The sequence below is a fragment of the Pituophis catenifer genome, unplaced genomic scaffold, assembly GCF_029215685.1.
Source record: "Pituophis catenifer annectens isolate HBS135680 unplaced genomic scaffold, rPitCat1.0.hap2 SCAF_4, whole genome shotgun sequence".
Taxonomy (NCBI): Eukaryota; Metazoa; Chordata; class Lepidosauria; order Squamata; family Colubridae; genus Pituophis; species Pituophis catenifer.
In genome coordinates this window covers 95216514-95242603 of record NW_027256884.1, presented here as the reverse complement: position 1 = coordinate 95242603, position 26090 = coordinate 95216514, and the positions used below count along the sequence as shown (strand labels likewise).

The window sequence follows — 26090 nt, the reverse complement described above, 5'->3', positions numbered from 1 at the left end:
TCTTTTCAAAAGGTGCAAAATAAAGAACAAATCATTACAGTCCAAAAGATCTCTCTGGAAGGACTAAGTATCACAGAATCAGGGTCTCAGTATGTGCCAATTTCTCAAAGCCACACACATGACATGTTCATAAACATTCTTCCATCATCTCCTCATTTCCAAACCCCATTATTTCTAAAGAGATCTGATTGGCTAAGAGGATTGGGAACATGATATGCTGCTTTTCACTCCTGCCAATTCTAATCTCTTTTTACAGTGCAACAGCTCACCATCTCACGACTTTAATGGACTGTGCAAAATGAGCTTTGGGGCTACCTAACCAGTACAAAGCAAGTATCCACACCACCACCACCAAAACTGACCCAAAAAAAGGACAGTTGTTGCAGATAGGTAAGCAAGGAAAACAAATCCACCCTCATCCCTCGAAAATAAAGGCTCTTCTAAAGTTTGCATTGTCACTGTCTCCTTTTTTCCCCCTCCTCTCCTATTTCTACTTGCTTCTGTTGAATGGATATAAAACTGCAAAATTACTAACACAGAACGTGATCTACTTCACTGGCAATTAACTTGGCAGATAACAACATACTTAATTATTCGGTAATAATAGAGTGCCTCATCCTAACTTTGTCAGCCAGACTATTTCCTTCCCGTCTCCTCCAGTTTGTTGTCCATTATCAGCCACAAAGGCAACAATGTAAAACTCCACAGTTAAAAACAATTCTCGCCAGGTTCGTGCAAAATCGTCCCCATGAAGCGGCGGGATGGGGCGGGAAGGGATCCCACTGGCGTTAGCGTGGTGAACCACTCCTGGCGCAGGCAAATATGGGAAGTCGTGTCACGGCTACATGATACTGGTGGCGAGGAATTGCTGGGTTTGGGGTGGGAAAGCTGATGATGGTTTGCATCGAGACAGAGAGAAAAAACCCCGGTCTTCCTTTCCTTTCTCCTTCTTGATGTGTGTTTGTAGTACTCTGTTCACGGCTGTTTTAGCTGGTCGGAGAACACAATTATCCCAGGGGTAAAGCGAAAGAGTGAGCTAGCAAAGGCATTTGTCAGCAAGCCAAGTTTTCCAGCATCGTGAGAGATTTGCAGTAACAATGCCAAGAGTAAATGAAGAGGATGGGGAAAAAAAATAAGGACTGGGAAGTAAAGAAAAAGATGGAAGGAGGAAATTATGGCCAAGAACTATATCACCGGTTAGAAACAAAGAACGCACAGAAATACTCTACGGAGAAAGGAAAAAATGTGGATGAAGCAAAAAAGCGAGAGAAAAGAAAAGCAATGATTCCACCCTTCCCCCCCCCCACTTTGGGTTGGTACAAGTGAGTAGGGGGAAGGAATGGAACGTACCAATAACATTTATGAGGGGACGAAGAGGACATTGTGACATCTCCGAGATGTCTAGCTTCCCAGGAGGTCCTACGTCATCCAGACTGGGGACAGCTCCTTAGGGAATGGCCTTCAAGAAGGGAGCAGCTTCGGGCGCCGCGGCTCAGCGGGCATGGGGGAAAGTCCGCCTTTCCTCCCCCCTCCTCTGGCAGGCGAGGTGGTGTGTCCCGTTCCTTTGGAGGGAGGGGCGGCGGGGGCGGTGCCTTCCCTCACAGTGACACACGGACCCGGCGCAGGGAAGAGGAGAAGGAGGCTGTAGCGGGAGCGCTTGGGAGTCGTAGCGGCGGCGGTTGGGAGTAGCTCCTAGCCTCCAGCATGGCCGGGTCCATAGAGACGGCCGTTCCACCCGGCCGCGAGTTAGCCTCCTCTTCTTCTTCTTCTTCCCCATCGGCCCGGCATTGTTGCTGCTGCCGCCGTAGAACCATGCCTGCCTTACCCGGCTTGCTATCGTTGGGTTTGCTCCTCTCCCGCGTCTGCTGCGGTGAGTAGTGCAGAAACTTTTTTTTTTTTCCGGGAAGGGGGCGGCGGCGGTTCGCCGGACCAAACCAGTTTCCTCCCAGAGTCCGTCCCAACGTGGAGCTCGAAGGGAGCTGTGTTGGGAGCGGAGTGGCGGGCGGGGACTTCGGGGAAACTTTTCTTTGGCCGCTCCGCCAGCGAAGTTTCGGTCGGGAAAGGGGGCGGCGGCGGTGAGGCGAGAAGTAAATGCCTCATTTCTTAGGAAAGGGGCCGTAAAGAACAGCGCTAACACACACACACACACCAAACACCGCCGCCTTTCATTCCTGAAGGCGTTAATATTTCACCCACATGTATAAATGCAGCGGCGGAGAGGTGATAGGGGGGCTCGGGTGGAGCGGCCGCTTCTGGGCTGCGGGACCGGCCGTGGCATTCGCGAGTGCAGGCGGAGAGAGACCCCCAATCCAGCGGGGAGGGAAGGAAGGCGAGGGGGGGGACGGAGAAACCAGGTGGGGAAAAATGGGATGCGTGAGAGGAAAAAAAAGAGTTGCCATGCTGGGCATTTCTCGTTCGCGGGGCTCCCACCCTCAGCTGCGAAACTTGGTTAACGCGTGTTGCATTGCTTTGCAGCGGACTAACCGGGATCCGAGCTATTGGGAATAATAAACATTGGTGACCGTCGCGCCTTGAGCGTCTCTCTCTCCCTCCCGGTAGGCGTCTCTTTCCGGCGGCGAGCTGACGAGAGCGTCGAAGCCTGCAATTCATTCTTTTAGAAACGTGTTCGTCTGTCTGCCTCAGGCTTTGCGTTTCTATAAAGAAGCGCGCCTCCGTGCGGGCGTGTGGGGAGGGGGGGGGGAGAGAAAGGGACACACGAAGTGTGGTGTCCCGCTGCCTTGTTATGGTTTGTTGTCGGCGCTGTTGCTGGGAGTTAAGAGCTTGTAGGGATTCCACTTGTCACTACTTGGAGTCGCCGCCGAGACCGTTACACGTCCAGCATTCTGGGAGGACCGTGACGGGGCAGGGCTGGCTGGAAGCTGCGTTTGCTGCCTCCCCCTCGCCGTCTCGGCTGATGAGGGAGTTACCTCTAATTGAGGGGTGGGGAGGGGGTGGAGGACAGGCGGGTGTCATTATATAGTTGGACTCCGCCCTTTTCAATACATTCCATTCCGGATTCCCTACCTTTCTCGGGATTGGGCGGGAGACGGGTGGGGGGAGGGGGGAACCTCCACTAACTGATTAGGATTGGCAAATAACTAGTTTGACGTTTATTAGCAGGTGCTGAAGTGAGCGCGGCTGTGTAGGACTTTCGAGTTCTCTATTTCAGAATCTTTTTTTTAAGTCTTGAGTCTACTCCTTAGATTATTATTTTTTTAAAAAAAATCAGCGATACCAGTTAGAGGGCGGAAAGGCAGGTATTGGTAGTTTCGTGAACTCAAAAGAGAAGTGAAGACCTGGCTAAACAATAAACATAAACACCATAAATCTACTTTGGAAGGATTAAAGGTGGATTTGTGTGAAGTGATTGCAGAAAACAGCATGTAAAGATTATTGAACTTGTGCAGGACTAATGCTGTCTTATCTGATCTTCTGGGAGCTTAATCAAAAGTAAATACTGCTGAGTTTGTTTCAGGGCGAGCAAGAATGGCATTGCAAACTAATTTTCTAGCCATTTGTAGCTGGAATATGAAGGACAGAGGATAGTTCTTAGTTGTTTGTGTTAGTTCTGCTCTGCCATGGAGTTGTGATATGAAAAGGGGGATAAAATATCCCATGGTGAAATATTTTGGGTAAACCTGGGTATACGGAAGACTACCTACCACAAGAGTTAAATGGCTGCATCCTTCTAGTTCAAAAGGTGAGAAGAGTGAGCATACTGATTTCACATAATGCTTTACTACTGTAATAATGATTGTGACTTGTGATCTGAAACACAGATTTTGAATGGAAATAAAATAGTCCTGTATATGATAGAAAGCTAATCTGGGGGTGGTGGTGTTAATCATAGCTTGCTTATTATGTCTCTTGAGTTTTTCCAAGAGTAAGTTTTACTAGTTAAAATATGTTGAAGTTTGACAGGATGATTTGGTATTGGAAAATGGTGAAGACAGAAGAAGGATCAAACTCTAAGGCATCCTTAGAAAATTGTCATTGTATACAAATTCACAATGCATTTATGAGACATGAGATGTCTTTCAACGTTCAGTATTGTTATTAGATTTTATTAAATGTTTCAAACCTGTTTGAAGGCTATCTAGTGAGAGGTCTGTTGCCTTTTCAATAGTCCTGAAATTTGCCTCAGTTTCTGGAAATGATTATTTTTTTTAGCTTTTTGCTTTATTCTAGTAAGATTTATAATACAAACAGTAAATTGGCAGTTAGTTGTACTTTGTTTATAAGTGCATATTATAACTAGCTTATAGCTATTCACCATAGAAAACTATTTATGAATTCACATTCTCTCTTACTGAGCTTAGTTTGAAAAAGTATGAAGCCAACTTATTTCTCAGCTCTATTCATGTTTTTTTCTATAGGAGTTATATGAGACTGGATCAAAACACTTGTTGAATTCCAAATAATGTTATGCTAATTATTTTATCAACTAAAACAAAATTTTCATGCCACCAAGAGACTGACATGAATTTTGAGCTAAATTTGTTGCAGAATTTCTACTCAAAATGAAATTTATATAAAGTGATTTGTCTAGCAAGGATTAAGTTGGAATGTGTGAGCATTATGATATGCTTCTTTACCATTAGATTTGAATAAACCTAGAGTAAGTTCTTTAGGATGTCATGCTATCCAAGGACAGGTGATTATGCAGCCCTTTCTGCTACTGCTGCATCATCTAAGCTGGAAGTAATATCTGTACTTCACAGTTTATACGATGCCTCATAATGTAAGGGAATTTAGGCACTACCAGGGATTGTGACTTAGGTGTCTGATTATTGGACTTCTTGGCTCCTGGATAATTCCAGAAAGCAGTAAATATGCCAAAAGGTAAGAATTTGTTGCATTGGGATAACTGACCTTTATTCACATGCATACTTTAATAGTTACATGCAATTAGGGTATTAAACACTACTATTTATATATGTCATTGCTCCTCCTCTGAAATAGTCAAGTTAAATTGCAGTTGAACTTCTATTCCAATTGAAATACTTGACAATCTGTGTATATACTTTATAGAAAATGTATACCATGTTTGATTTAGAGAAATCAAAATGAATAGATAGAATTATGTTTTGTGCAAAGGTGATAATGCAGGTTTTTTGCTGAATGTGATAAGAGCATATAATGAAAATAGAGTATGCTTGAGAATAAATAGAAAGCTATGTTAAAGGCTCAACAATGAACAAGAGTAAACAACCCATAATGTCTTAATCATTTAATATATGTATAGATACACATATAAGAATTCTTGTTATAATGTTAGAGATATGTTGGTTGAGGATGTGGATGTGTGAGAATTTTTGTCTGTAGGTGAGTTTATGCTAATTGAAAATCCAACCTGTTATACAACAAATATTGGTTCAGTAAAGAATATGGATTTGAAAATGTACAAAGATTGACATACTTGTTCTTTACAAAGCAAATTAAAAGAATTATTGTAATTATGCATACATTGTGAAAATCTACCATAGAAAAAGTAAATTTGTATACTTTGTTAGAAAGATTTCGAAAGATGAGAAAGTGATTGGAGAACTTTTTAAGATTTGAAATTCTGGCATAAAGTTAATGGTTAGCACATATTCCGTTTCACAGGATGTTTGTTGAAAGAAGCTAAAAAGTCTAAATAAAAACTTTTGCCCAATTTCCTATATAGAAGTGAGAATTAATTGTGTCAGGAGGTGAGATGTGAGTTGAATGCATGGGAATGGAGTGAATTCATTGGAAATGGAATAGTTAAAGGTCCATACTTGTCAGATTGTACTCCTGTTTTTTCAAAAAAATAATGTATAGGGATAAAACCTGAAGTGGAGGTATTCACAATTACTAGAATTTCGGTTTAAATCCCACCCATTTATCAGCAGAATATTCAAGCTGACTTCAAGGTGAGTTTGAATGCCATAGTGAGGTTACACTATGTTTACAGATAAACATCTGAAAATAAATATATGTACAATCATAAAGTTCGAAGAGACCATACAATCTATTGTATCAGATCTTCTTTTACATGCAGGGATCCAATCTAAAGTACTCCCAACAGGTGATACTTTAATGTGAACAGGAAAGAATAGAAGAATTAACTCTTATGTAATTAGTTATGTATTTATCATTAAGAAATCTTTCCTAATATTCAGTTGATGTCTGCCTTCCTGTAATTTAAGACCATTATTCTATATTGTGCTTGTGAAGATGACAAGGAACAAACCTTCATCTATGGCATACTATCTCCTTTTAAATACATGTATCCTTTTCTCAAGGTCAAATATACCAATTTTCTCATTCTTTGCAAAGTTGTGCTTCCAGGCTCCTCATAATCTTCATTGCATTATTTTGTAACTTTTTTCATTTTCTTTGAATGTTTCTTTTATACTGAAGGAAAAAACAATATTATGATTATGCAGTCTGAAAGTCCATCTATGTTCAGGAGCAAGTTTCCAGTTATGTGAACAATATCATTAAAATTGCCATTAGTGAAATGTAGTAGCTAAGTTTGAATATCAATACAACGAGGTAATGCAAATGAAAAATAAATGCTAAATAAACTCCAAATGTGAGTTTAGTATTGGAGGAAGGATAGAAATTGGAAGTTCAAAAGCATGCAAATAGATAAATAGGTACCACTTTGGTGGGAATGGAAGAGTGTTCCATGATGTCTTGCTGACCACATTATTGTGGAAATATCTTTGGACAGCACTGGCTTAATGGCCCCCAAAACAGAGATGAGCACCCGTTCCTATAGTTGGCAATGACTAGCGGAGTAAAATCCACCGGGACTCCTTTACCATTATCAGAAGATGGTGGTCATGATCAGTCTAATTATATCTTGAATTGCATGGAATCATACACACTTCATATTTGAAAAAGTGCATGTATCTGTTTACATATCTTTCTATATTTTCTGAGTAAAGATTTTTGGAACTAAGCTCCTTGTATTACAGTATTACAGTGTCTGTAATACTTCGTATATGTAAACAAAAACTGAAGTCTTTTGCAGTGGCATAAAAAAGAATGGTTTATTTGCAGGTAATCCTTAAGACCACAATTGTACCTGATTTTACAACCATTTTGCTGATCACTGAATGCAAATCACTGCATTTGCTAAGCAAATCACATGGTCATTAAGCTAATTGGGTTTCTCCCATTGATTTTGCTTGTCGAACCCCCCTGTGAAGTTTGCAGAATGGCAATCACATGACCCTGGGACGCTTCAACTGTCGTAAATACATGTTAATTGCCAAGCACCTGAATTTTGATCACAGGACCATGGGGATACAAAGGTGATAAGTGCGAGTAAATCACTTTTTTGGTGCTATTGTAACTTTGAATGGTTGCTAAACAATGGTTTTAAGTTGAGTACTTGTATCAGGGTGGATATGATTTAAATCGAGTTGATTTAAATCACAATTTAAATCATGATTTAAATCACTAGTAAAAAGACTTGATTTAAATCAACTCGATTTAAATCATAATTTTTAAAGAGCAACTGTCATCTCTGCTACTCCTTTGACCCACTGTTGACTCACCGATAGTCCCAGTGTTGCAGAATATACAGCCTCATGCTACATAACTAAGCTCCATTTCATGCTGAATAAATTAAATTATTTATGTATCTTAAATAGAAAACTATCTTACGATAGATTTTTACCCAAAAGTTTTTTATTAAAATAAATTCGATAAAAATCAAAAAAATCGATTTAAATTAAAAAATCTGATTTTTTTTATTTTTTTTAAAAAAATCATTGATTTTTATCCACCCTGACTTGTATAGATATTGTTGTATGTGTTGTATATCACATTCAAAAACTAAAAGATGCTTCAAACCATGTGGCTATAGTGCAGAGGGAAACTTTTCTGCAATTCCTTATAGCAAATGTGTATTTCTTTTAGTTATTTGATACCAACTGCATCCCAAACAAGATACATCTGCTTTAAGGAGTTAGACGTCACATTTATGCCCCAGCATACACTTTTTGTCTTAAATTTGAAATGCTGGGAAGCCATTATTTAGTGAAATGCTAGCAATAAAACTGTCCATTTTTAAGAAAAAAGTACTGATTTCATTAAGGTTTACGTTAATACAAAATTAAACGTAAGGAAGTAATCTGGGAAACAGTAAATCTACGATTTAGGTTTTGTCCCACATGTCTAATAAATGACTTTAGGCAAACAACTCCAAATCTTGATGAATGAATGAATGAATGAATGATCTGGATTGTGAGAATAATAAAAATGTTCAACTATCTTGTAAATATTTCTGATAATTATACATGTAAATATTATTATAAAATGGAAACATTAATAAAGGTAAAAGTTCCCCTCGCACATATGTGCTAATTGTTCCCGACTCTAGGGGGCGGTGCTCATATCTGTTTCAAAGCCAAAGAGCCAGCGCTGTCCGAAGTCATCTCCGTGGTCATGTGGCAGGCATGACTAAACACCAGAGGCGCACAGGACGCTGTTACCTTCCCACCAAAGGTGGTCCCTACTTTTCTACTTGCATTTTTTACGTCCTTTCGAACTGCTAGGTTGGCAGAAGCTGGGACAAGTAACGGGAGCTTACCCCGTTATGTGGCACTAGGGATTCGAACCGCTGACCTGCCGACCTTTCAATCAACAAGCTCAGAGTCTTAGCCACTGAGCCACCGTGTCCCTTTTGGAAACATTAATACATTTGTTCTAATATTGTACAGGTAGTCCTCGACTTAACAACAGCTCATTTAATGAACGTTCAAAGTCATAAAATGGGGCAAACTCACTGAAATGTTTAATTTAGCAACTATAAATTTTGAGCTCAATTGTGGACGCTACTCAAGGATTATCTATATTTGCAAAATTACTAGATATAAAATAATTTTGAAACAACTATTGCTAATGTTTTGAATGAAATTCAATAGGCTTTCTGTGCTACCTGACTTGAATTTTATTAGGAATTCTTTAATCAAGACCAATTAAGTGAATAAAACTTATTCAGAATACTAGCCTTCAGCATCTTGTTCAGTTTTAAAAATAGTATGTCTGGACACTGCAATGTCTTAATAGAATGTTTTCTGAGCAAACCTTATTCTGCAAACCTTTTTTGCAATCTAACATTTCATGTAGCAGATCTGTGACTTAAATCTTCAAACATGTATTCAGGACACCATTCTGTATGTTTTAATTGCATTTATCTATTGGTTCTTATACAAACAATGTCAATTTTCATTCTTCACAAAATCTGATATATTATGCACTTGAAGGTCAATTTTATTCCTAGAGCATACCTGAGAAGCATTTGACAATAGAAATTTGTTTTGTTTTCTTCAGTATCCATCAGTCTCCCCTCTGGTAAGGCTTGGCTCAACACTATATACCTCAAAGATTCTGCAAACTGGATGTGATACTCATCCCCTATTGCAGTTTTCTATTTAATCTCTTATGAAGCTTTTTTCAGAAATGAGGATTAAAAACCTTTTTAAAAATTTCTATTAAGATTCTATGCTACCTGAGAGGGAGCAGTTGGTTTTGTTGGGCATGTTCTTGCTACTTCTATTTTTCATATTTTGGTATCTTCACTATTTCCAACTTGCATCTGTTGTAGCATTTCCCACCCACCCTTTAGATAGCCAGTTTTCTTGCCGTTTCAACAATAACAGAACCATCTCATCATTCATTTCTTGTTTTCTTTTCCAACTGGCATTTGGAGATAGTTACTCCTATCATATTGGTAGTGCCCCATGACAAAGGCAAAGAAAAAATGAGTGTGAATGCAAAGAGCTATATTTTGAAGAAAAAAAATCAGGTGGAAGACATATTAGGCGTGGAGATTAGTTTCTCTACTTGAAAGTACGTCTCCACAGTGACATCTTGCTTAAAAATGCCATGTCCATTAGCCTGTAATGGAAGACTTTTATTATTAACGTAATTTTGTTATCTTCAAGTTGATGTATGGCTTACCATAAATAGGTACTACAGAATGTAATTTGAAATGTTCTGTGAAGATTATTTTGGAGAATTTTTTTTCTGTGTATAGGTAGCAGTCATCGGTGTAGTGAATGAATACAGTGTTTGCTGTGATCAGAGTACATTATTCTTGCCTTGTTTTATTTCTGCTGCCTGTCTTACTAATGTGTATAGCATAATAAATCATTCTAAAATTATATATTAAATTCAGACTGAGCAGTATCTAAATTGGTGGGAAAAACAGTCCTATTAAAACAGAAGAATTAATTAAAAAATAAGGATCTGAAATATACATGATTTCATTATATATCTATAATAGAGAAAAAAGAAATAATTTTGCTTCCCAAGGAGAGAAAAATTTTATGATTGCTATAGTTATAAGAAAGTATCAGATATTCAAGATGGGCTAGGTTAGAAAACAGACAATACAAGGGATATGGGAATTTTGTTTTATTGTTGTAGGTTTTAGTAATAGAATTTAACCAATTTTTACTGAGCCTCCCTTATATGAAACCTATACAAAGTATTATTTTATTTTATGCATTCATTGTTTAAATTCATTATTTTGAACATATTTCAAAGTAATGAATGCCTTCTCCTTTCTCAGGACTGAGTTTCTCTTATTTTCACCTAACATTATTTTATGTCTTCTTCAAAGTTATATCCACATTCCTTTGTAGAAAGTGTTACATATAGCTGATTCTGTAGAAAAAGAAGAGTAGATGGGAGGTGCTGCTGCCTGGGAAAGGAGTGTTTGAGATCCTTAAATTTGTTACTGGGAGAACTACATTTTTTGTAGTGTTATAATCTGGTTCTCTCTTATCAATCTTTTATGTCATAAGTTCCAATCAACAAATTCATCAAAAAGCTTGAGTCTTATTGTGGTGAGGGGGAACCACTTTTTCCAAGAAGAATGTGTTTGATCAAGGTTTTTAAAATCTCATCTACTGTATGCATATCAGTTTAAGAAATCATTGACCTAATTCATAGCAATAATCTATTAGCTTTATTTTAAATCAGGTGTAATTTTCATTTTAAAGAATTATCCACACAATTGTGAATGTACACAATTAGGAACTATTTTTAGTCTTCTCTTGGTAGCCATTGTTATTGGCCTAGTGAAAGATGATGGGGGGAAAAGGTCATGGCAATTGTGGACACCTTCCTAGATGAGGAACAATAGGCTTCTTATATCTGACAGCAGAATTCCTAACCATCAATATATCTGAAAGCACACTTTAAATGCTCATTATTAGGAACTTGCTTAATTAAGCAAGATCAGATGATCACTTTGCATTTGGCTAGATGGAAATATTGCCAGACTTGAAGTAATATTGTAGAGGTGCCCCAGTCTCCTTAGGAACATCAGTCATCTGCCACTCACTGATGATCACAATGCTGATGTAAAGAAGGAAGTAAATAAACTATTTTTCTTGAAGATGACTGGTTTGTTTCTTCTTCCTTTGTTTAGTCAAAATATGATATACCAAAAGTAATCAGATTGGAAAAGAGTCTGCAGAAGGAGAAGGCATTGAATTGATTAAAGGAGACACTTCTGGCCGCAAGAGGGCATTCCATCCTAGGAAATAGAAGGAGAGAATGCTTTGAGATCATTAAATAAGTTGAGTGGCATATTATGGTTAGTTGTACATTTAGGCAGGTGTTTACTGGATTTGCCATTTTTTCCCACCAATTGAGCCTAACCCAAGTACCTGGAATAGACAGAAGCTGTTTTTGACGGTGTTAAAACATCATTATGGATGTTAATTGTTCTAATAAAGCTGCCTCTTGTTATTGACTGACAGTTATTTTGTCAATGCCAATGGTGTTCAAGTGGTGTTCCAGATATTATTATTATTTATTATTATTTATTGAATTTGTATACCGCCGTACTCCCGAAGGACTCAGGGCGGTAAACAGCCAAATAAAATACATATAGTACAAATGTTAAAAAACCATTAAAATACAATTAAATAATTGGCCCGGAAAACGAATTTAAAACACCCCAAATTCATAAGACAAATTTAAAATTTTAAAATTTTAAAAACAATTTAAAAGAGAGGTTAGGCCAGGCCGGCCTGCTGGAATAGAAATGTTTTAATGGCACGGCGGAAAGCGCACAGATCCGGGATCCTCCGTATCTCCGGAGGGAGCTTGTTCCAGATGGTGGGTGCCCCCACAGAGAAGGTTCTCCCCCTGGAGTTATGGGATTTTATGGGATTGCATCTATTGCTAGTGGTACCGACTTTGCTTTCTTTTGCCACAGTTCTATTTCTGTTTGCTGGCTTTTGTAGAAGAAAATTTAAGAGTTGTAGTCTATTATTTAATTGCCTCCATAATTTTATATTTCCATCATGCAGGTCCAAGGCTTTTAATGAATTAATTCTCATGAATTCAGGACTTCCACTTTTTCTCTAGAATATAAAGTTGAAAATGAGCCAGCATAGTGATGAGACCAGTCCTAATCTCTACATAACCTTTTGTCATGAGCAGGTGGATTTGATTTAAATTGTGTTGATTTAAATCACAATTTAAATCATGATTTAAATCACTAGTAAAAAGGCTTGATTTAAATCAACTCGATTTAAATCATAATTTTTAAAGAGCAACTGTCATCTCTGCTACTCCTTTGACCCACTGTTGACTCACCGATTAGTCCCAGTGTTGCAGAATATACAGCCTCATGCTACATAACTAAGCTCCATTTCATGCTGAATAAACTAAATTTTTATGTATCTTAAATAGAAAACTATCTTACGATAAATTTTTACCACAAAAGTTTTTTATTAAAATAAATTCGATAAAAAAAAATCCGATTTAAATCAAAAAAATCCAATTTAAATCAAAAAAATCTGATTTTTTTAAAAAAAATCATTGATTTTTATCCACCCTGGTCATGAGAGAGGGGGGGGAGGGGAATAACACTCCCAGAAAGACCACAATTAACCATAAAGCTTCCTTTTAGGTCCACCCTAAAAAAATATGGGTCATCTCCCCAGAAATTAGATTGGCCCTTACCCTATCAGCATTTAGCAATGTCATGAAGACATGGCTCTGCCACTGTGCTTGGGGGACCAGTAATGGTTGTTGACTTTTACAGTGGTTATTTTTGTTTTAAACTGGTTATTGACATTTTATGTTGTATATTAATTTTTAGTTTGTTTTTATTGGATTGTTGGTTTAACTGTCATGAGCCGCCCAGAATCTTTTCGATGACATGAGTGGCCATACACATTGAATAGTTTATTAATGTATATTAGGATTATGCCTGTTAGTTGTGAAAGTAGTTCTTGAAGATCAGTTGAACAAATTAATCTTGAGACAGAATATGGGAAAATATTGTTTCTCCACATGTCAAGTTGTCTAATTGTGTCTGAGTCTGTTAGCTGAGCAACGTCAAAGTTAATTTTTATTCTGTTCAGTACATCTTTATCTGTTTACGTTTAATAAATTACTTGCTCCAGAATTAAATGTAATTTAGAATGTTTAGGCTGATCAAGATTTGAGTACTTCACAACCAGCAGATGGTTATGAATATTGCAGCATCCCATAGTCAGTTGATTGCCATTTGAGAGCTTCGTGGCTGGCTTCTGACAAGCAGAATCAATGGAGAAGCTGGCACTAAAATCACAAGTCATGGTCATACGATGACTTGGTTAACAAATGGGAAGTGGAGTAAGTCCATTGCAGTCATATGTTTTGTTTAAAATTAAATCGTTCAGTAGTAGAATTGCTTGTTGCTAAAACAAAGTCTATATTGGGAACATTTTCAACATCAGGAATGCTGCCACATTTGTACAGCACCAATAATTTTATAACTTAAAGAGCTAGTTTGGTGTAGTGGTTAAGGTGCTGTCTTAGAAATCAGGAGACTGGTTCTAGTCCCTTAGTCATGAAAGCTGGTTGGGTGGCCTTGGCCAGTCACTCACTCAACCCAGCCCACCTCATAGGGCTGTTGGAGGGAAAAAAGGAGGAGGAAGGAATATTATGTATGTTTGTGGCCTTGAGTTACTTATAAAAGAAGGACAGAATAAAAAAAATACATAAAGTACCTTCTGCACTTGCAAACCGGTGTTACCAACTAAGAGCAAAATAATGTATGGTCTAAACCAAAGAAAGATTCCAAAGTAACATAACAGCAGCTCATAGTAAAAAACATAGGAGATTCTGGATACAATTAATCAAATAGTACCCAGTAGCAATCAATCACAGAGTAACTTTAGATAACCGGCTATTTTGCATGGTGGAAGTTACTAGTTTCCAGTCTTTCTATTAACTATAACATTCTGTTATCTATAACTTTCAGTAAACAAATGGTGTTCTCCTTCAGTCAGATATGCAGGGCAAAAACATTGGAATTTCAGATCAAGAAAAGGCCAGATTCCTCTCATTTATCAGACTTCCTAAGAAAGTGGTGAATTCTTTCTCCATGGAGTTTTTAAAATAAGAACTGAATGGCCGTCTACCAGAGATGCTGTAGTAGATTTTTTTAACTTACTAAAATTAGCCCTGTGAAGTAGTCCAGAGACGAAGCACAACCAGAAGTACTACTTCTATTGGTAGGTTACATTAACAGTATCTTCCAAGTTCTCCCCTCCTTTTCTTTTACTCTCTGGAAAACTATGAAAGGTTTTTTTCTGAAATATTTCCCACACCATCCCCCTTCGGTAACTGGAGATACCTCATGCCATTTGTCCCACTGCAGTGTTGCATTCATCCTGGTGGGCTTCTCATGAGTAGTCCAGATTAGAGAAAGCACAAGGACAGGTGTTTCTCGTGATGAGAGAGCAGAGAACAAAAGCCTGCCATCTCTTTTATTAGTTATCAAAATACAGTGTCATCAGAAGGCGTTATTATGGCTACACATCTCATATTACATACAAGAAATAGAAAAGCATCCATATATTCTCCATATAAGTTTCACATTCTACCAATTACAGTAAATCACGTGAATTCTAGGAAAGCAATACTAGAGGTAAAAACAAAACTTAACTCTGGCTATTTGCTGCTAGCCGAGGGGCCCATCTTCCGTTATCAGATTACCTCAACCCTCAGGAATGTTCTACAAGGAGATGTCTCTGCTTATGCAGGCACAGCCTATGTTATTAACAAAGAGAGAACGAATAGGGCCCTTCAGAGAGTATCCATATGAACCCGTTTTTTCTACTCAGATTATTTCGGTGCCAAGCTCCATACAGTGTCCAACCAGTTAGACTGGTCTATACATGTACTATGGCCACCTGATTCCCACACTGCAGGTGTAATTTCAACATTTTTTTAAAAAAAAATTATTTATTTGTTAAATATTAGATAATATATATAAGTATAAGCATGAATTGAATACATAAAATGAATACTATTACTCTGAGCAAGAGATTAGACAAGATCACACTGTATAATTTCTGACTAGTCCCAGACACAAGATCCAGTAGCACTATGTACCTTAACAGTGATTCAATCCAAAGAGCTGTCACACTTGCTTCTTACTTCTACTATATTGTCTGTGGTCTGAATAGAATAAGGCAACAACTAATGTTGCTGTTGTCATCACATTTCAGGTTACTAGATACAAGCATGCATGAGTGCTGCTCCACTCTGAAGTAATGCATATTTAATAGCTGGTTGTCAGGAATTAGCATTAAGGTCATTTCTGGGGGGGAAATGTGATTTGCTGCCTTGAATGTTATGGAGAAGTACTTTAAGATTGCAAGATAATTTGAAGTTAACATGCAAGTTAATAAGATGATCAAGTGTGAACTTCCACAACACTTAATTCTGTAGAGTATTATTTCAACTACCTCTTGCTTAAGCAACTTCATTACCAAGAGGTAACAAACAGTGTGCAACGTGGCAAGACAGACATAATTGTGATGCTTCAAACAGCAAGTATAGAAATCATACCTGAGGCCTTTTTTTGTAGACAAATTTACTGAGCCAAGTTCTGCCCATTACCAGGTCTACTTGAATTCTGAGGAGCAGAATGCTTTGAGAAACCGAGGAGTTGTAAGTACCGTAGCTGATGAAGCAGAAACCAATAGACATTCACATTCACATATCAAGATATACCAGGTGGTTTTGAAGGCTATCAAGGAAAAAGCCACTTAACCATTCAATTTGCAAAATGGAAGACATTTACTGTGTTTCCCTGAAAATAAGACAGGGTCTTATTTTCTTTTGAGCCCCAAAATATGGCCTTGGCCTTATTATTAGGGGTCTTATTATTTTTGAGGTGCAAAGCCTCAAAACCGTGGCCCCTGGCAGGGGGATTGGTGCCGGAGCGCCAATCAGCTGCTCTGCTGGTGCTGCTCAGGCCACTGCCTCTAGCAATCGTGGCAGCTTTTTTGTTGCTTTCCCACCCTAGCCTTAGTTGTCGCCTCCGAGTTTCCTCTTCATTCAGCACGGCAGGTAAGGCCGGGAGCAAGAAGTGAGGTCAGGGCCGTCAGGCAGAACTAACTCCCAACCAGAACTTCCCGACATCGCACATGGCTTCACCATCCTCTCCGCTGACACTGCTGCCTCCTTTCTGTGGACTGTGCTCTCGGATGCTGGAGGGCGCAGCCTGGTCTCTGTCTTCTCCGTGAGTATCCATGGTGGGCTTTTTAAAGCCGTGTCTTTTTTCATGTGGGTGGCGCAAAGCACATTATGGAGGCAATTAGGGATGCCTGGTGGGGCTGGCTTGGATTGCAAAGGCCATGGACTGGCTCGATTGCCTTCCTCTTGAAGAGCCTGCAGGGCAAACAGGAGATCTGGGGTTTGTGCGAGCGGCAGAATTCTCGCTTTTCCCCCCTCCCCGTCTTCCCCTCCCCCTCGCCAGCCGAGATCGGCAATCCAGTTTGGGGGAGCTGAACACACTGCTGCCGCCTGGGAAGAGAATGTGAGAAATGGGTGCTCTCGCAGCGCATCCTCTCTCTCTTCTTTTCCCGAGTAGCAGTGGTGCATCCGGCTCACTGGCCTGCTGATCTGAAGCAGCAGCGGTTCTGATGTTTCCTCTCCCTTCCCCCCCTCTCCGGTGTCACCTCCTCACATCGTGTTGTTTGGCAGCTGCGTATGTGTCTAAGTATTGGGGAAGGGCTTATTTTCCTGTGCGCTGCTCCCACTATCCATGCATGGGTTAATCCTTCAGTGCTTGGCAAACAACTGAGTGAAAACAAAAGACTTTTCCTCCCCTTTCCGGCTCCCAAGCCACGCCTCTGGTCCCATGATCCCCCAGTCTTCACTCAGTTGCTGGCAAACACTGTAGTGATTTTTGGAGCTCCACAGGTTTCTTAAAGGTACAGTAGTCTGTGGGGTTTTCCTCCTTTTTTTCTTTATTACTCTTCCAATTTCTTTCTTCCCTTTCCTTAGGGCGATTAGGCTTTTTTGTTAATTTTGAATAGATTCCCTTTCGCGGTTTACTTTGCTCTCGGAGTGAATAGCAATCACCAGCTGGAAGGGGGGGGAGCAGAGCATCGCGCCCACGCCGCTCGCTTGGCCACCTCCTGAATTTTAAACCGGCATATCTTCCCGCGGCGCTGCTGCAGCGATCGAGCTGCGCCCCTCCAGCTGGCCGGCGGGCTTTGAGCAACCCGCCTATTTCAAACTGCTCGGCTCGCCTAAACAACACCCACCCCCAGGAGCGATTTCGCCTCACCGGCTTCGGGGCATCAGCGCAAGGCGCAGCGGAGCGCCAGAGAGCTTGGCAGCCCCCCCCCTGTGCTAGGAAGGGCAAATTCCAGGAACGAGCTCCCACCAAGGCAGTCGCGCGGCGTTTGGTCGGACCCTCGGGCCGCCATTGTAAGTCCGTTGCCTGAGTCGGGCACAGGCCTCCTCACGTGCCAGCGCCATATTGGGGGACCTTCGGGCCGCCAGATTGGCCAGACTCATCAGCCTACGCCCCCATCGGCCATCGGGGCGGGCGCAGACTCCGCCCCACGCCCGCAGGGGGCAATCAATCCACCTCGCCCCCACCTTCTGAAGAGTGGTTCTGGCCTAGCTCGAGGCTCTTTTTGAAGAGATTACCCCTCGGCTTGTGGAGCTACAGGGCAAGGGGCCTGCCCGAAGAACCTAGCGGCTGCAGTTATGTCTCGCTCCCCTCCATCCTCAGATATGGAGCTAGAGCTCACCCCCCCCCCGCGCAAGGAGTCAAAAGGGGGGGAAAATAAATCAAAGAAGAGGCATGAGAGCTCTGCCAGCAGGGCGGCTTCAGAGGGCTCCCTACCGTTCCAGAATAGAGACGCCCTAAGGAGATACAATGCTCTGGAATGACAGTGGGAGAAGGCGCACAAGGCAGCCCCAGAGTCCTCATCCAGAGAGCCTGCGCCTTTGGAGGCCACTCACGCCCCTCCGAGAGAGGCAGAGCCAGGAGTTGCAAGTGTGTCAGACATTGCAGTGACCCCAAGAACTCCTGATTTCCCCAGGGCGGGCCTCATCACACCCCGCTTCGAGGCAGGCTCAGGGGCCGGACCAGAGACTCCAAGGGGCCCCTCACCAGCTCATCATATATCGGGCCATTGAAGCAAGTTCAACGCCATCAAGGGCAGACCCTCGGCTTCAGGGGGGGCCAGGAATAGCAGCCCCAATGGACTTTCAGGCCATGTTCTCGGCTGCACTGTCGTCATTCTTCTCTGCAACCCTGCAGCAGGCAACTCAGACACCTGGACAGGCCGCACCTGCCCAGGCATGGCAACACCAGCTCCAGTCCCATCCTCTCCCAGTACAGGGCCAAGAATCCTCGTCTGAGGAATCAGACCAAGCGGAGGAGGCCCCTGAGGAGATGGAGTTATCAGAGGATGAGGGCCTAGCACCGGACACACCGGCATTCACAGGCCTCTTTCGCCCGGCCCTATTCAAGTCCCTACTCCACAAGGCTAGACTTACAACGAACCTGGGAGTGCCAGGGGACGTCACAGCCGCTACCCCCTCAACGGTGGGCCCTCACGACGCGCTCTTCAAATCCTCAAAACCGCAAAAGGACTACATTCCTTGCCCTCAGCTGTTTGCGGATGTGATCCAGAATCCCTGGGGCCAGCCGGCCTCGCTGGCAACACCTAGCAACCTAGATAAAAAACTCTACTGCTCAGCCCCAGAGTTAGAGGACCTTCTGGCGCTCCCTTCAGTAGACCAGCCCGTGGCAGCGTTAGCCTCCAGCTCGCTGATCTCCACTGACCCTCTGGACACGCTTAAGGCGGAGGAGAAGAGAATGGAGTGGGCCTTCCGCAAAGCACATCAGGCTGCAGGCTGGGCGATCAGATCGGCAACGGCAACTTCCTTCTTCAACAGAGCGTCACTCATTTGGCTCCGGCATCTACAGGACAGGCTCCCCCCTGAGGACACCAGACTGCATCAAGATCTAAATAAGATAATAGCTGCTACAGAATACACAGCCGACGGTTCTTTGAACGCAGCCAAATTTGCCTCAAGAGCTCTGGCTTCAACCCTGACAGCTAGGAGGCTCTTCTGGCTCCGGCCCTGGAAGGCCGACTTCAAAGCCAAGTGGAAGTTGGCAGCCGCGCCATACAAGGCACCAGAGCTGTTCGGAGCCGCGCTGGAGCCCATGCTGATTGAGGGGAAGGACAAGAGGAAGATCCTCCCCTCAACATATCGGCGCCAGGAACGCAGATACACACCTTACCCGCTCCAGTAGCCCTTTCGTGCCGGCGCCAGACCCAGGGGGTCCTCCTCTCATCGCTCCCAATACCAGGGGGGAGACAGATTTCACGACAGGCAGCAGTTCCGAGACCGAGGACGACAACAGCAGCCTAAGCGCAACTTCCGTGGAGCCGGCCCTAAGCCCGCCAGAAGGGGAAAATGACTCCAGGCCCACGGGACCCATAGGGGGAAGGCTCACCCTCTTCCATCTACAATGGGCCAGCTCGACTTCGGACTCTTGGGTAAGGCGTACGATCTCTTCAGGATTATCCATCGAATTTTCCGGTCAGCCGCCCCACCGGTTCGTCCGTTGCCCAACCCCTCGATCCTCGGAGCTTCAGGACCTAATGTCACAGGAGATTGCCCACCTCCTGGAGGTCGAATCCATAGAGCCGGTCCCGCACAGCCAGTGGGGCTCAGGTTTCTACTCAACCCTCTTCTTGGTACCCAAGAACTCCGGGGGCTGGAGGGCTATACTCAATCTAAAGCGTCTGAACCTGTCCGTTCAATACCGCAGGTTCAAAATGCACTCCCTCAAGTCCATCATAGCGGGGGTGAGACAGGGCGACTTCCTTCAGTTGGTCAACCTCTGGGAGGCTTATCTGCACGTGCCCATTCACCCGCATCACCGTCGGTACCTGAGGTTCGAGTATGCGGGCCGGCATTACCAATACCGTGCGATGCCATTTGGACTCTCGTCGGTCCCCTGCACCTTTACCAAACTGGTAGCGGTGGTGGCGGCCAGGCTCCGAGCCGTCCTGATCCGGGTGCTCTGTTACCTGGACGACATTCTGGTCCTGTCGTCCACACTCGACCAGGCCTCCAGAGACATGAAGATGGTGATGAAGATCTTCCAGGATCACGGTTTCACCATAAACCTTGCAAAGAGTCAACTTCAGCCCACCACCAGGCTTCTTCACCTAGGGGCGGTGATAGATTCGTCCAGCGGCCAAGTATTCTTATCACCGGACAGAGTCCAGAGCATCCGAACTCTGATCCTGCAGATCCTGACGAGGAGGAGAGTTGCCCTGATCCACCTCTCAAGCCTCCTCGGGAAGATGGTATCCTGCTTTGGCATCGTACCGTGGGCACGCAGACATTCGAGACCCCTGCAGTGGTTCCTCCTTCCCTTCCAGCGAACGGGAAGGGCCAACTCCCAAAAGAAAGTTCGCCTCACTCTCCAGGTCCACCGGTCCCTCAGGTGGTGGACATCGCCAGCGCTCCTCAAGGGGTCCAGCTTCCTAGAGCCGGACCGTTTGATACTCACCACCGACGCCAGCCTTCGGGGGTGGGGAGCCCATCTCCACAACCTAGTCACGCAAGGACAGTGGTCGCTTCAAGAACGGCAATGCAGCATCAATCTCGTAGAGCTTCGGGCGATCAGACTGGCACTGCGCAACTTCCAGCCGACAGTGCAGGGGCATCACATCTTAATCCTGACCGACAACATCTCGGCCAAGGCGCACGTCAACAGGGAGGGGGGCACAAGGTCCCGTGCCCTGATGCGGGAGGCCGCGGAGTTGTTCAGCTGGGCAGAGAGACACCTTCTCTCTATCAGAGCAGACCACATTTCGGGGGCAACCAATGTGAGGGCGGACTGGCTCAGCCGCGAAACAATAGATCAAGCGGAATGGCAGCTCCACCCTCAGCTGTTTCGAGAACTCGCTTCGCGCTTCGGAAACCCGGTGGTAGACCTCTTCGCAACCCCGGCCAACGCTCAACTCCCCCGCTTCATATCTCGCTACCCGACACCGCAAGCGGAGGACCATGATGCGCTGCGCTGCAGGTGGCCTGAGGGTCTCCTGTACGCAGTCCCGCAGCTCCCGCGTCTCATCCGAAAGCTACTGGCAGAAAAAGCAGACCTACTCCTGGTAGCCCCGAACAGGCCCCGGAGACCATGGTTCGCCGACCTGGTGGCACTGTCCGTGGAACAGCCATGGGTGATCCCACCACAGCAGCTCGTTCTGTGCCAAGGAGCAGTCACGCATCCAGAGCCCCAGTGGCTGCAATTAGCCGTTTGGCATTTGAACGGGTCATCCTGAAGAAGGATAACCTGCCAGACGAGGTAGTTGCCACTATCCAGGCGGCTAGGCGTCCGTCTACGACCCGCATCTACGAGTCATCATGGCAGGGGTTCTGTCGCTGGAGCGCCCACCAGCATATCGACCCCACATCAGCTACTATTCGGGACATTCTGTGGTTCCTACAAGCTGGCCTAGACAAAGGCCTGGCCCCGGCAACCCTACAAAGACAGACAGCGGCGTTGTCAACAGTCATCGCATGCGCTCCGTACCAATCCCTCGCGCACCACCCGCGCATCAAGGAGTTTCTGCATGGGGCCACCAACCTGCGACCCCCCACAGTACACCGTTACCCTTCATGGGATCTACCTCTTGATTTACGGGCGCTGACCAGGCCCCCATTCGAGCCCCCAAACTCGAGCTCTCTTAAGTACCTATCATTTAAGGTGACCTTCCTGCTGGCGATCACCTCGGCGAGGAGAGTCTCAGAGCTAGCGGCCCTTTCAGTCCGCAAAGATTTGTGTATTTTCCACGACTCCACCGTGACACTACGCCTGGATCCTGCCTTTATCCCGAAGGTCAACTCGTGGTTCCACCGAGCCCAGGAGCTCATTCTGCCAGATTTCTGCCCCTCACCTCATGACCCCAGAGAAAAGAGGTGGCACACTCTAGACGTTTGACGCGCCATTCGCACTTACATCCGACGGACCGCTCCCTTCCGCCGTACTGAGGGTCTCCTGGTCTCCTTCAACCCGAAGTCCAGGGGTCAGAAGATATCAGCAGCTACGGTCAGCAGATGGATCAAGGCCTGCATCGCCCTGGCATATGACCTGAACTCCAAACCGGGCCCCGGCAGAATTCTACCGCACTCGACTCGCAGCGCGGCCACCACGGCGGCCTGGGCCACCCAAGCCTCGGTCGTGGACATCTGCAGAGCTGCGACGTGGTCGTCCCTCACACCGTTCATCCGCCACTACAAGATCGATGCGTTCAACTCGGCTGAGGCATCGTTTGGCCGCAGAGTACTGCAGAAAGTGTTGATGGAGGAGGACTCTGGAGGCAGTCAGCTTCCCACCCAGGGAGTTTAAGCTTGGGTATATCCCATGCATGGATAGTGGGAGCAGCGCACAGGAAAATGGACGTTGTCTTACCTGAACGTCCCTTTTCTGGGCGCTGCGTACACTATCCATATCCCGCCCGTCAGGGCTGCCTGCCCCCTGTTTATGACTGAGACTAGTTTCTTTTTCCATTACGTTAATTTGAGTTAATAAAGTTGAGTTTATAAGTTACTCATAGTGTGGATTCTTGTCTGCTGCGCCTTCGTTCAGACTGGGGGATCATGGGACCAGAGGCGTGGCTTGGGAGCCGGAAAGGGGAGGAAAAGTCTTTTGTTTTCACTCAGTTGTTTGCCAAGCACTGAAGGATTAACCCATGCATGGATAGTGTACGCAGCGCCCAGAAAAGGGACGTTCAGGTAAGACAACGTCCATTTTAGCGCATGCACTCGAAAGCCCAATTGGGTTTATTATCCAGACATGTCCTAGTTTCAGGGAAACATGGTAGTCTCAAGTTTGAATGCAGACTTATATAAAAGCTCTTAACTTCTGAGTAATACTTTATGCAAATAATCTTTGTGTATATAGTTTTATTCTTGTCTGCAATAAAGAAGTATATCTACCTAGGTTGTAAACTAAATTTTGAATAAAGGCAAGAAGTGCCTGGAGAACCAAGATGTATAACTATGGTATGGTGCAAAACCAAGAGATGTAGTCTAGGTCACTTGAAAACAGTTTCTATGGCTTCACTGCTGAGCTCAGTTCTATGATTGATTGTGCAGACACATTTTTCTTTTAAAAAAAAATACATTCAACTTTAGTTTCCTTCGTTTACAATGGTATACAGTCAGTGCCCAATGTAAATGCAAGAACTAGTTAAGTTAATTTTTCAATGTCATTGTAACTTTGAATGGTCATTAAACAGGGCAGTCAAGAACTACCTATATCAGTGATGGCTACCTTTTCCGGACCAAGTGCCCAAAGCGTGTGCACCCAAACCCCCAAAATGCAATGCATGTGCGGCCCCACGCATGCGCCCCGCCCCCCACGCATGCACACATGTCCCTCTGCATGTGCCCTGCCCCCATGCATGTGTGTGTGGGCCCTCCTGCATTCTCCACCCCTCTGCATCCCCTGCATGCATGTGCATGCGCCCTGCCCTCCACACATGCACATACATCCCCTGCAGGCGCCCTGCGCGTGCACAGCAGAGACCCAAAGACCAGCTGGCTGGTAGGAGGCGCACACACATACGCAGTGGAGCTGAACTGGGGCAACGGAGGTTCCACATGTGCCAGAGGTTCGCAATCACAGACCTATACTGTGTTTTACTTCACAGTACTTATAAACATTTAATTTAAACAAATTAAAGCAGAGACCAAAGGTAGTATCATCTTAACTTGCTACTATCTTGCTTAATTAAATTACTTAACTCCAATGTAAGTCCTTTTTCCAAACCTTCAGTTGGCTACCAACTTATATTACTCAGATTTACCATCCAAAGTATTCCTTAGTTTTTATGTTAAACTAATTTCCTCTCCATTGCTCCTCCTCTCCTTCACTAGCTGTGTGTAATGAGAGATGGAACATGAACCTACAGTTTATTTGTTTGTGCTCTCCAAACTTCTGTGGCTTGGAAAATCTTAAAAAAGAAAAGTCAGTTCAAACATTCAGCATAATGGACTAAAATATAGACTATGGAAAGTTTTGTAGCTATATAAAAATGAGGAGGAGGGACCATAAGAATAAAGAAACTTTTTTTTTTCATTTATGTTGAAAATAGCAATGCCCCCTGGAGATCCAACTAAATTTAAATGATCAGCAATGTCCTTGCTACAAACTGCCTTTTTTATTCATTCTAAAAGAAAATATTTAATAATTTTATTCAGTTTTTTAATTACCTTTTACCTCAGTTCCAACACTAATCTTTAGAATCTGTGTCCAAAGTATGTATGTGTTTGCTAAAACTTTGTCTCTGAGTATGTGCTTGTAATATCTAGAACTTCCAGAAATTAAGAGACATAATTTCTTGACAAGTCTTCTTGGGAATTTGTAAGAATCAGTCATTGCTCTATTAATATCTTGTTACAAATGTATTGGAAAAGTGAGGCAGGTTTTTGGCTACTTGGGACAGCAGTAGTCAATTTTAATTTGGGGCATCTTAGTGGCCGGAGGACAGTTCCTTGAAAAGCTACGGAGGAAAATCTCAGTCGTTGTTTAGGGAGGAGGTTTCTTTCCCCCACATAATTTAACATCTGTGTCAAACTGTTATGGAAATGATTTGTAGGTTTGTATCCCTAATATGCCAATGACATCAAATTCATTTAAATTTCACTCAGTGGACATTATCATAATTCTTAACTGTTATCTAGTTACAGTAATGGATTAGATGTCAGCTACCATAATAAAAATAGTAGAATGTATAAGTAATAGCCAAGAAGGACAAGAGGAAGAGCAGCTACCAAAGCAACAGACAAAAAGTTTGAACCTACTCCAAGAAACCAGTTCAAGTAAAAATCTCCGATAGAGTTCTCTCTGGTTCACACTAAGATAAAGTAATGGAGGGAGAGAGGAAGCACATTCAGACTTGCAGGATTATATTATCATAGCTGTTAAAATAGAAGTCCTGTCCTACATAGCATTGGTTTCTTAGTCTGTTTTCCTGTGCGCTGCTCCCACTATCCATGAATGGGTTAAATCCTTCAGCCTTTGGCAAACAACTGAGTGATATTTAATTTTTTTTCTCTCCTCCCTGGCTCCCAAGCCATGCCTCTGGTCCCATGATCCCCCATCTTCATTCAGTTGCTGGCAAACGCTGAAGTGATTTTTGGAGCTCCACAGTTTTAAAGGTATAGTGACTTGCTGTGGTGAATTTCTCTCCCTTTTTTCTTTTAAAGTAAATTTTCCTTCTCCCTTTCTAGGGCTCCTAGATTTTTTTGTTATTTTTGAATAGTTTTTCTTTCGGGTGTTTCTGCTTGGCGTGAGGCGCCACTACAGCGCTCAGCCACACCCAGCAGCCTGGACAGGAAGCTCTACTGCCCAGCACCTGAGTTAGAGAACCTACTGACTCTTCCATCAGTAGACCAGCTGGTGGCAACCCTATCCTCTAATTCCATGATTTCCACCAATCCATTGGACGGTCTCAAAGCGGAGGAAAAGAGGACGGAGGGGGCCTTCCGCAAAGCACATCAGGCGGCGGCCTGAGCAATCAGAGCAGCGATGGCAACGTCCTTCTTTAGCAGAGCATCTCTCATCTGGCTCCAACAGCTGCAGGAGAGGCTGCCTCCAGAGGACACCAGGCTGCAGCAGGACATAAACAAGATAATAGCTGCCACGGAATACACAGCTGATGGCTCCTTAAACTCTGCAAAGTTTGCCTCGGGAGCCCTGGCTTCATCCGTTAGGGCTAGGAGGCTTTTCTGGCTATGGCCCTGGA

The 26090-nt window shown here is 43.6% G+C and overlaps 1 protein-coding gene across 1 annotated transcript in view; it reads left to right on the top strand.

The window, feature by feature from the left end:
- Window positions 1–1656: 1656 nt before the first annotated feature.
- NECTIN3 (nectin cell adhesion molecule 3) overlaps window positions 1657–26090 on the top strand; it is a 58510-nt gene continuing 34076 nt past the window's right edge. The window contains exon 1 of the mRNA XM_070943759.1: window positions 1657–1870. Coding sequence (XP_070799860.1) covers window positions 1705–1870 — 166 coding nt within the window. The 5' untranslated portion in view covers window positions 1657–1704. The remainder of the gene's footprint in view (window positions 1871–26090) is intronic.